This window comes from Gallinula chloropus (genome assembly GCF_964237585.1).
Source record: "Gallinula chloropus genome assembly, chromosome: 3".
NCBI lineage: Eukaryota > Metazoa > Chordata > Aves > Gruiformes > Rallidae > Gallinula > Gallinula chloropus.
The window spans coordinates 12,409,597-12,421,854 of NC_140087.1; the positions used below are offsets into that span (position 1 = coordinate 12,409,597).

Below are 12,258 nucleotides of genomic sequence, written 5' to 3' on the forward strand. Positions count from 1 at the left end.
TGTTGCAATATGCAGCCATGACCACTCTCCCTTCAGCTGGGCACCTCAGGGATGAATCTGGCTCTACCTCTGTAGGTAGCAAGCAACGGTGGAGGTCTACACATATCCTTCTCTCAGCCAAACAACTCAAGCTGCTTCAGCTTCTCAAACATGGTAAGTTCCACTGCTATCACCTTCTTAATGGCTCACCACTGGACTTGTTCCAATTGGTTACTATTTCTCTTGTACCAGAATAGAGTTGAAAGAGGAGAGAGGGGTACAACTTGATATAAAGCCCCAAGATACAGCCTCACGAGCACCAAGTGTCTTCTTTGACCTGCAGGCTATGCTCCTGCTGATGTAGCCCGGTACAGACTTAGTCTTCATCTGCCACAAGGACATACTGCTGATACATGCTGAATTTGCTGTTCACCAGGACCCATCATGTCCTTTTCTAATCAAAGTACTTATCCTCTCCTTCTATCTGTATTTTCAAAAGGTAATACTAACAGGCTAGTTACCTTAGACTCATTGCCATACCATCCTTCTGTCAGCCTGTCACTTGCACTGCTATGTGTGAGTCAACGTAGCAACATAAATCTTCCTAATAAAATCCGTCCCTCCCTGCATGCCCCAACCCAAGCAAGTTTAATGGTTAACACTGATGGCTATCAGCCACAGCCACACCTAAAACCTGCTTCAAATGAACAGCTAACACCTCAAAGGTATAGTTTTGAGCTTTACAGATTTACTCAGAAACAACCACTTCAGCACTTTGTATCATACATTCTGCAGTATTTCTGCACAGCAGCAGCAGAAAAACAGCTGAGGCTGAAGAGCAGCAGAAAGCTCAGCCCTGGAGCTCCATCCACTACAGCTGGCCTCCTCCAATCTTTTCATCACACCTTTTTCCACACTAAGAAATACTGACTTTAATGACAGCTGAAGGATGCGTCTTATTGCAAGAAATGAGTTTCTAACCTCATTTTAATGGAGAAGATGGAGTTTTTTGAGTATCCTTTAAGCCTCCCTTCTAATATGGAGGGAAAGCACTGGAAGGCTCATTCACTTAACAGCGCAAACACTTTCTTACAACAGCCCAGTGAGGCCGATTCCTACGACCCACTGCTGCTCTGCAGTGCCAGGAAGGAGCAGCCACGCGGGAAATCCTGATGTCCTTCTCTTGGGCTCCACCTTGCAGCTCCCCTGTGGAAGCAAGCAGTTCCACCTCTCCCACTATAGTCATAAGTGGAAGGTGAGTCACACACTTGAAGCACACTGTCCCAACGACCGCGTCAAGCGCGTCATTGATGCCAAGAAACAGCGATGCTGCAACATCAGATTGAGGTCAGCAAAGAAAAATGGCATGTTAACCAGGGAGAACAATTCAGCAAGGGGGCATGAAGGCAACAGCAAGTACAAAACCATTCCTGGACATCAAGTATGAAAACTGACGTCAAGTTTTACACTAAGCACATCATAGTTAACCATGGCCTAAGGTTTTATTTGCCGACTGATGTACCATCAACCCCAATTTAGCCTCAAACCTGACAGACTCCCCTTTCAAAAACTAGAAACAAAGTATCCTGTGATTTCCAGGTTGCCCAGGACAGACATGAAAAGATGAAAGATACAAAATCCTTTCACTGCTTGCAGGGATCCAGCAAAACTGACTTTTTTTAAAATCATTTCTAAAGAAACTTGATTCCCAGAATCGGCACAATGTCATTAGTAAGTGCATTGTTAAGTGAAAACTACTTGATTATACAAACCCCATCTTATCCAAGGCAAATGAGCCCGTGAGTAAATGAGTATTTTTCAACCCAAAAAGGATTTCTGTGAAGTATCTAACAATTTTTTCAACTTTGAAAAAGGAAAAGTTACCTGTTCTCTAGTTCAAAGCAACAAGAGAACAAACCCACACCTTCTTCTAGTAATGGCACCCCATTTTATAGCAGCTTAATCCACATCTAGGTTTATAGTTCATGCGTTCTGCTTAATGACTACAAATTATCAAATTATACCAGGTAATCTGACCCCTATCAGTCTGTCTGGCTAAAGAAACTGTGCCGTACTGCACAGTGACAGCTACGAGATGCATCAGGAGCCTTACATGCAGCACAGCACTCCCCATCCAGGGCTAAAGTTCCTACAGCAGCAGATAAGGTCAAGACACAGAGTGCCACACCCCTCACAAAATCAGGTGAATTAGAGCAGGCTGATTATTTATCAAAATTCAATCTGTCAGAAAGGCTATTTCTCTATTACTTTCTGAGTACAGCAGAATATTATCTTCTAGCCTTTCTGTACAGTAAAACCCCATAAAACCAAAATCCAGCTAAACAAATGTGGAACTTGAACACCACTGACAGTTGCACCAAGATAAAAATACAAAAAACTACCTTCCCTTGGACAAAACTTCACAGTTTAAGCGTTGTGATCTATACCATCAATTGGCAAAGCATCACCGTGTACTAAAATACCACAATTTAGCTTCTTTTAATTCAGTTACAAACAAACAAATTAGATGCACAGTATTACAAACAGTGCAAAGGAAACTGCCCTAAGGCTCCTATGCTTCTCAGATCTGGGAAGCATAAATGGAAAGACACGGGTTTCTTAAGCCACAACGTTGATCCTTCACACCCCTCTAACACAACTGAAAGACAATTCTGAACATTTGGTGTAGCTCAGGTGCACCTACAGGATTCAGTGTACTCTGAGACCTACAAATAAATGGGTGTACCAGAGGAAGGAAAGCAATAGTATAGTACACAGCCATGACAATCTCAGCAACAGAAATGCCGAACGTAATAAAGATGATTCATCGTAGAAGAGAACTTGATAGAATCCAGGAAATCAATTGTTGGACTCATACCAGTGATTACAGTAAAAGTGGTAAATACAGCCTATAATCCTAAGGAAAGCACTGATCTCTGTGTGCCAGGTAATTTCTTTGAGTGTAAATCCAAGCCCTGCAAACTAATATATGCATAATTCTGTACATGCTTGATGTTATTTACCTGCATACAAATTTACATGATTCATCCTGTACATACTTACGAAAGCAACTATAAGTATTCAAATTTCTGGTGTGTGATTTATCACAGCATTTGAAGGATGAAGTTCTGTATGTACAATAGCAGAACTCAGGTTGTTTCAAAGAACAACTGGAACACAGTCCTTATTCATAGACTTTCACATAGAAAATCTTCAACCACATCCTCAGGTGGTTACAGATGGCAAAACAACATTAAGGTCAGTGACTGCTGAGCTAATCTGAGCAATGACAATGATGACAGAGATACTTTTATGTATGTTAAGTTAGTCCATATAATGGAGTTGACATCCAAAGAAATTCCCTGATCATAAAAAAAAATAGAAAAAATAATTCTTTTTCTAACATATATAAACTACAGTACTTGTTAAATGGTAACTGTAAATTTAATTTAAATTTAAAAAAAAACACAACCACTTCTCAATTGAAAATAATGTAGATAGATAACAGACACACAGCCAATGTTCCTATAGAATCCTAAACCCAGATCAAGGCAAAACTGCAGTTACAGAGATAAGGTAAAGTAGTTTTTGTTACTTACAGGCTAATCTTTGTTGTGACTGTTCTGGAAGCATCCAAACTCTTCAGCTTCAAGCTGTCTAAATCAAAATTTGTCTGTCTCTCAGCTGACATACACGGGTCTCCATTTTTAATCCCATCAGTACGCAAGAAAGCTCTTCCATCCGAACCATTACCTGGCTTTACTGCCTTGGTCTCATTTCTGCCTTCAGCAAACACCAAGGCAGTGTCTTCTGTCTTATCAGCCAAAGAAACTTTGGGAGACTCCAAGCTGTCTTCCCCAAAAGCCACAGGTATAGTTCCCTTTTCCACTGAAGTTCTTTTTGTCATTGGGTTACTCTCTGGTGATGCTAAAGGTTGCCTTTTTGAGGAGTAATCTTTTGCTTGACCCTTCAAACCCGTAGGGGAAATGGGGACAGCATCTGACTGATTCTTTCTGTAAGACCTTCTCCGTGCAGGAGTTGTGTTTGCAATCTGCTGCTTGCCTTTGTCAGCTTCAGTTTTAGATGCCCCTTTGTGACCAGATCCAACTTTTGGGTCCTGATTATTACCTGGGGAAGAGGAATTCCTTTCAGGAGTCTGTTGAGGAGACTTTGCTTTTCTTTCAGCGTTTATTATCTTGTCGGAAAACACCTCAGAAGAAACTTCATCCTCAAAAACAGCTTCCTCTCTTGCAGCGGTCTCAGTCTGGTTTCTCTCTCCATTTGGGATGTCACTAGAGGATTGAGATTTTCTCCTTTTTCCAGACCTTTTATTAGCAGATTTTTTATCCATTGTCTCTGAGTCACTGTAATTTTCTTCTGATATAACAGTCACAGGCTCATTAAGGAGTTCGTCTGTTTTCCTTAGATAGATATCAACTGTTAACACTCTAGCAGAGTATGTGTGTTCACTTGCCACAGATTCCAACTCATATGGCAAATCCTTTGGTTTTGCATGCCCAGGCTCCTCAGACACCCATGTGTTCACGAGCTGCTTGTGGCTTAGGATACTCTTTTCTAAGTCTTCACTAGACAAATTTCTCAAGCTTTTTATGAAATCTGGAGTTGTGGAGTTATTTATATCTGTGATGGATTTTTTCTCCAGTTCTGGGGTTTCCACATTCAGGCTACTCTCAAAGAAAGAGTTTTTAATGGTTTCACTGCTGCTGCTCCAATCTGCTGACCACTCACTGTCTGAGGAGACTCCTCTGCTACTCCATTCTGAAATGGTATCACGATACAGTGGTCCTACTTCCCCACTGAAATTGTATTCCTGTGTCTCAGAAACGGCACTCACGTTTCTCACTTGCTGCTGTACTTGAGGAGCTTCGTATCTTTCCTGTATGTGCCTACAGTATACAGGCTGTGCTCTGTGAGGGGAAACTGATCTCTCCCCTTTCCGGTGTGAAGTGTGTTCTAATGAACTTTTGACATTTTTCCTTTTCCCTGTACCAAACAAATTCCCAAGTCTTTCCAAAACCGGTTTCTTTTTACTCTCTTCTCTGGAAGAATCTGGTAAGTGTGAGGTGGACTACAAAAACAAACAAACATACATTTGGTTAACATCAAAATCGTTTCTGCAATACATTTGTTTGTATTAGCACCACCTATAAATTAAAAGGACACAGTGAACAGAAACGAAACGGCATACTGAATAATACTAGCTCTCAAAAAAAACACAAAAAACAAAACCCTCAAAAAAACCCCAACAATTAAAATTCCAAGATCCTTCTGTATGCTTTTGCCTGCGTTTGTTTACAAGTACACTCAGCTGGCCTTGTAATACCAGCTTTTTATGTCCCGAATCTCAAACTTTTGCACAATGAGTTAACGACACCCAAAATAATACAGGAAAGCATCCTGGTGTCCACAAGACTGGGGAGAAACTGCTTGGTCACAATTTTCCTTACAAAAACAAGAGTGGGGAGTTTAACTTTCCTTTCCATCCTGGCTGAGTTAGTTTTGAGAGCAGTGCCGGTAGAGAATACTTTCAAAGGTGTAAACCGCCTTACAATTCATCGATGTCTCATGAACCAAGTCCAGTAAATATTTAGCTTGTATTTTGAGCCAGAAAACCCAGAACTGTAGAAGCCACTGTATCGCTCAGTGAGCGTTACTGGGTCAAGCGCTGCCCTGGATTACACTTGGTAAAGTTTTCCCCTACAACTTCTAATTAACATGGTAAACAGGAAACACGCAACAGCACTGCCAAGCATACATGCACATTTGCATTTTAATACATTAGCACTTTTTACGTGCCGGCACGATGAATACTTGTTTTGAGATGTCTACTTCAAAACAGCCCCAGTATTTCCTACTCCGGCGGACCAGACCTCCCGAGGACGGCGGGTGTCGTGTCGTGTGTGTGTGTGCGTGTCCCCGGCAGCACGGGAGCTGCCTCAAGCACCTTTTGAACTTAAGTTTTCGCTACTGCCGCCACCGCGACCGCCTGCCAGGGGCCGGGAGACTCTCCCACCGCCGAGCACGCATCGGGCAGCGCTGAAACACCGGCACCGCCCGCGAAGCCCCGCTCGCCCCGCCGCTGGGCCGGCACCGGTGAGGCCTCACGCACCCCCCGCCGCCCCTTCCTTGCCCGCGGGGACGGCTACCGGGCACCGCTCCAGACGGGGGCTCGGGCCGGTACCACCTCAACGCCCGCCGCCCTAGGGAGCCCAGCCCCGCTAAGCTACCGCCCCCGGCCCGCGCGTTACCGGGAGCGAGAGGCCCCCTGAAGCTGCTGCCGTCCTTCCCCGTCTCCGACGGGACGAGCGGGAGGAAGGAGCCGCGGCGGGCTCTCTTTACCCGCCACTGACCGCGCCGCATCCTCGCCCAGCTCCGCAGGTGCGGGCGCCTCACCACCCCGCCAAGCGAGGGGTCCCGGCAACTACCCCAACACTCACCGCCCGGCCCGTCGCGCCTCGGCGGTTCCTGCGCGGAGCTGCCCCACACGCACCGCGCCGCTACCCGCGCAGCTGCCCCGGCGCCAGCTGTCTGGGCGCTCCGCCTCGGCCCGCCCCCGCAGCACACCTCAGCCCGCCCCGAGCCGCCGCCCCGGCCGCGGGCATCGGCTGTAACCCGGCCGGGCGGCCTCCCCTGGCCGCGGCGGGAGGGCGGTGGCAGCGGTACTGGCCCCCAGCGAGGGGGAAGGCGAAGGGGCGGCGAAGAGCGCGGGAAAGCGGGCGCCCTGGGCTGCGGGCGAGACCTCTGAGGGGGCGGCGGGGCGCTAGTGGGCGCCGCATCCCGTACGTGCCCCAGCAGCCCCGCGCTGCGGCGGCTTCCTCGTTATCGAGGGCAAAACGCCGCTCCGGGCGAAACCGACAAACTTTTGATGTTGAGGGAAAAGCGCCAAGGGTTGAAGGCGGGTAATCAAGCCGCCTGGCTGCAGCGAGGGCTGCCCCGCGCGAACCAGCGCCTACACCAGGAGGCAGCCAGCGCTCTCCCTCCGCCTGGCCCAGGGGCACCGGTTCATCTCCGGCCGCCACGAGGACTGCCGGCGGAGACGGTGTCCCGGCCGCCCGCGACAAGCTTCGGATCTTGCGTGGGGAGGGAGGGGAGGGGAGCGGCCCGGCCACCCCCTCCCCAGAGAGGTGCTGAGCCCCAGCGAGGGCCCGGGCGTAGGTAGGCGTCGCTCTCCCCAGCCCTGCGGCAGAACCTGCCCGGGTAGGCATGCCGGGGCCGGCGCCGCCCTGCGGATGGGATGGGACCCTTGTGGAAGATGTCGGCTCAAAGCCCTGCGGGGAGATGAACCCGCATTTTCCACCTGGCAACCGCGGGGCCGGCGGGCGCGGCTCGATGCCCGTCTGCGCCTCCCGCCTCAGCCTGCCCCTGGCGTGCCGCCCGCGGGCCCCGGCTGGAAGGGACCGGGGCGGCTCCCTTCCCCCGCCCCCCCTCGCCTGCCCCCGTCCGGGGTGGCGTGAGAATGACTCCGCGGCCTAATGGTGCCAGCGCTCTCCGCGGGCGCTCAATTAGTATTTAATGTTTAATGAATGCTAAACTAGTCGTCTTCTAATTAACGCTTAATTACTTAGATGAAGTGGAACAGCTTCAACAGGAAGGACCACGCAGGCCTTACTTGGGTGCTTCTGAAGGCTCTGCGCAGAGGCAGGAGAGACACCACCAGGTCAACCCACCCGCAGCTGCCCAGGCCTGCCTGGCCTCCTGGGCGCTGAAGGAAACCAGGGCCCTTTTTAGAAGGCTGCTTCCTCCTCCTGGTGAAAGTGTGTTAGCGATTCCTGCTTCATCAACAGACTAACAGCAGGCTGCTGTTCATTGCTTCCCCCAAATAAGAGCTGTGAAATACCATCTCTGCTCTGGAAGAGCCCCACAGTGCCGACACTGCCAGTGAAACTGCATACAGCAGACAAGCTTACCCAATCATATAAAAAAATTACAGAAAACCTAAAATGGGGATATATAGTGTTAATTTAGCACACTGGAACCAAACAGAAATCCATGGGAACCCATGTCTTTCCCTCCCTTTATGTCTGTTACATGTACAGCTCATGAACAACATTACCAAAGTCCGCTGCACACATAGTGATCATCCCCCAGCAGCTTTCAAATAGGCACATCTATAAACATGACCCTAAAGTTAGGCTTTTGGGTTGTTGGGTTTTGTGTTTTATTTTTCTTTTTTTAGCGGTAGTGAAATAAACTGCAAATGAGATAAGATGAAGTCTTTTTTTCCCCTCCCTTTGCAGACTTCTATCAACAAGTAGAACCAAAACAGAGAACAACATTAAAGGCTCTGCTGAGTTCATACAGCTCAGACAGTTAAAGTCTTTTAGTGATAAGAAAAACGTCTATCTGCATCCCTATCAGATGCAACAATCATGAGTAATACAGCCCAATTACTACCTAATTTTTTGATTCTATGTATGTATTACCAGCATTAACTAATTATAGGGAAGGGATAAGGAGACACTAATCAACATTTCTAACTTTAAAAAAAAGGGAAAAATACATAATTTTCAGGAACTCCTTATTGACTTGTTCTGAGTGTGACACCTTTATCTGAAAATTCATGATAACTGCAAGTGTGAGGAGGATGCCCACATTGCTCGTATCAAAGCCGCGTGAAACACCAAAACAGGGGAAATTTAACTTCATTATGGTAATAAATCTGCACATTAATATTTGGATGTAAAATAGCTGTCAGTCCTCTAAATTAGTTGGAATTACATTATCAACCTGCCAGTCATTATTACACTTGCAGTCAAGCTTTGGGATTGCAAGATTACACTTGGAAAAAATTAGTTATTTGAACTGTAGATCTGGATTTCTCTCTTCCCAGCAGCTGATTTTCATAAAGTCCATGGGAACTTAATTATCTTTGAGACGTCTCCCCCTTTCAAATGTAGTTTAAACTGCCCAACAAGTTCAAAAGGTGCTGGATGGAAGGGAGGAGGGACAGACAGCCAGTCCAGTCACATAAGCCCTGTTTCCTCAGGGAACGAGGCTAAAGATTTTTTCTTGATCTTGAAATAGCTGCCCTGTGTAAACTGTTTTGAAGTAATTTCTTCATACAAAGTACTTTAATTATATACAGCTCCTTCAAAACACATAAAAGGCCAGGTACTTGCCCTGAAGAGCTTGTATTTTAACTCAGATAAATGTAGGTGAGCCAGTATTGCCAGTGCAGTAGAGTGCACAGAGACCGAGCTTCTCAAGAGGCTCCAAAGTGGGGCTCAGCCTGACAAGAGCACAGCAATGCTTGATTTCCAGCACTGAAATGTTTGGTTTTCAGAGGGCAAGGAGGATCCTTGCTCTGCGGATCGGACTTCCTCAACATATTTCTGCTCAAGCATTCTTACCCTGGAGACATGAGCACTTTCAGAAAGCCCCGATCAGAGGCATTGGCAGCTGAAAAGAACAGAGGACTTGCCTATCCGTTCCTTAGATGGCGCAGGGGAAGCCATTTCAAGTGTGCTGCCTGAATCTTTAAAGCCTCCTTCTGAACCAAGAAATGTAAATCTTGTTTGTATTTATATTCATACCTGTTTATGTTAGCATTAAAATATTTCCTCTGTTTTTTGGCTGGGGTTTTTTCTCATTAGCTAATATAAGTTGCCACAGCCAAACCCTTAATTTAACAACGTAATTAAACGTGCTTTGCTGGTCTCCAGTGGAGAGAAAGTATAAGCTACCATGATTCGTTGAATCAGAACTTCAGGCTGTGTCTCAAGGGATCAATTGGATGTTATTTTCTTAGACTAGTTCATCTGAGTCAGTTGAACATGACTGAAAATACTTCTTAGAGCACATTATAGAAAAATGGAGTATTTTTACTAGTCATTAGCAAGTTTGTGGTAACTAATATGTAGTAATACCTAGTGTGGACAGTTCTGTAATTTAAGCATTTATTTGCTAACATGTGTTGACCTTCAGAGGGGGGAAAAAAGCAACAAAGAGTTTTTAGTGAAAACTTTGAGCTTTATCATTTACTAGAAGGTCACAAATAACTAGATTTCAAGTAACACATAAACCTATGGAATCCTTCTATCTCGAACAATGCTAATTAATGTAAGACCCTTCAAAGTTCATACAGGAACACCAGGAACCTTGTGGCTAACTTGAATTCACGGTCTTGTAACAATGACAACCATGAGAAACAGAAAGCCTCCCAAGTTCGAGCAGTCACATGATACCCCAAAAAGTGCATTAGCCAAAATCATTTAAATAAACTACAACTCTTCAGGCTCTAGCATTCTGCAGCAACCGAGACTCAGATATTCAACACTAGCAGTGCCAGGCTTTGTTGGGATGAAAATCTGTCTGGATTACCAATGGCACCATGTGCTGTAAAAACATTATTAGTAGGAAAAGTAGAAGGAAGGGTGCACAAATAAAAGCTAAGAGAGAAAAGTCTGAGCAGCACAAGACTCACTTGAGTCCCTGTTTCAGGTCCTACAGAGAGAAGATTTCATGCCGCTCTGCTACAGGTGAGTGCCCTAACTACTGGCAGAGAGGTGGGGTGGGGGGGAGAGTTGTAGGTGGAAATAAAGGCTTGCTGCTTTGGCTTGGAGAAATTATACTTAACATCTGACCAGAAACAACTCTATTTGTCAGTCACTGAGGGGGAAAAACACAATTATATTTCAGGCTAACCTGAACAATTACAAAACTTAACCAGTTACCTTGCTGTCAGACAACCAGATTTGAATTACTTCACTATAATAATTTTTCCTTGTTTATGCTGACCCTTCACAAAGCCACAAGAGAGGGGTTACTATTACAAAAAGTACGACTTACTTTATTTTCACCCACACACTGCCTTCTTCCGAATACTCGGAGTCTGGCACACAGATGTTAAAGGTTTTTAGCATTTCTTTTAAATATATCAGATTCCAGGTTGACAGTAGTGTCTTCAGAGGTGGAGGAAGAAATACACTTTAACAAGTCCACTCTAGCATGGAATTTACTCCCTGCCTCTTCCAGCTCTTTGCCTGCTATACTTTACAGAGAATATAAACAGCAATACTTGGATTTTTAAAAATTTAGGCTTTACCTGAGCTCTATATACAAGTAACGTAGTTATCTAGATTGGGGAACTTACCCCAATAATCAAGGATACTTGAAGCAGAGTGAAGTGAAATGAACATTAGTCTTTAACAGTCACATTTTCCCACAAACTATATTTTCTACTAAGTCAGAATACTTTAACAAAGCATTTCATGTCTTCAAGAGAACAGGACATGTCTGTTTCCAATCTATTTTTTCACTGTAAAACTAAAATTTTAGTTCAAATATCCACTGAAAATTGACCGTTTTGCAACAGCACATAGACTAATGGGAATACTAAGCCTGCATGTTTAACCGATTTGGTTTTTTTTAAAGGAAATAATAGTTCAAGAAGCATAGATTTAAATACAAATCCCACATTGTTTCTTAGGTGACAAACAGATTTAAATATTGGATGTATCAAAAAAACTCTGCAGAACTGAAAGACGTGAATAATGCAAAATCAAATAGAAATCTTTCTAAAAAGCTCAGTAAAGACAAAGCAGCATAAGTAAAGATTGAAAAGATCCTTACATGAGTATTTAGGAAAGGAAGCTGATAAAAAACGAACAGGCATGTCAGAAAAGGCATGCCTGCTCCCATCTCCTCTTCCCCAGAGCTAGTTATTTCCATATACTAAACCCTTTACCCCCTCCCCTTCTGTCAACAGTAGCATCTGTCAGTTAAAGAGACACTTCGTAAACCCAATGGAGATCAGTTGATTTTATGATTCTAAAAAATTAATCTTCTATTAACCTAAAGATTTCGGGGGAGCAGAGGTAGAGAAAAAGAGAGTGCTGTTTGCCTTACCATGATGATGATAATTCTTTTTGCTGTTTACAGAAGAATAAACAAACTATGGTGTGTGAGATGCAGTCCTGTGTGTCATTAACCAAACCCTTTTTCTTAGCAATCCTCCCACGCTTTAACCCCTTCCTTCTCCTGGCAGCACTCAGTTAAAAACAAGCAAAAAAGGAAGTAGTATCTGACATGAGCCTTTCCAACTGATAAGTCATTTGGCAGACAAATTATAACTATGAAAGGGATTCAATTAGAGGATAGGAGAAAGAGCTGCAGAAGGGTGGCAGCAAGTCCTTCAGTAAGCACCTCTACAGAAGCAAAGAACCTGTTCCCAAGAACTATGAAGTTTGTGTTGGGCAAATGCCTTACGTGAGTTAATTAACATGCAATACTAAAACACAGATATGCAACAGGAGGAAA

The 12,258-nt window shown here is 44.9% G+C and overlaps 1 protein-coding gene across 1 annotated transcript in view; it reads right to left on the reverse strand.

Annotated features, from left to right (window-relative positions):
* CRYBG1 (crystallin beta-gamma domain containing 1) overlaps positions 1-12,258 on the reverse strand; it is a gene marked incomplete at its 5' end in the record, with an annotated part of 65,030 nt that overhangs the window by 37,050 nt on the left and 15,722 nt on the right. The window contains one exon of the mRNA XM_084260989.1: positions 3,579-5,068. Coding sequence (XP_084117115.1) covers positions 3,579-5,068 — 1,490 coding nt within the window. The remainder of the gene's footprint in view (positions 1-3,578; positions 5,069-12,258) is intronic.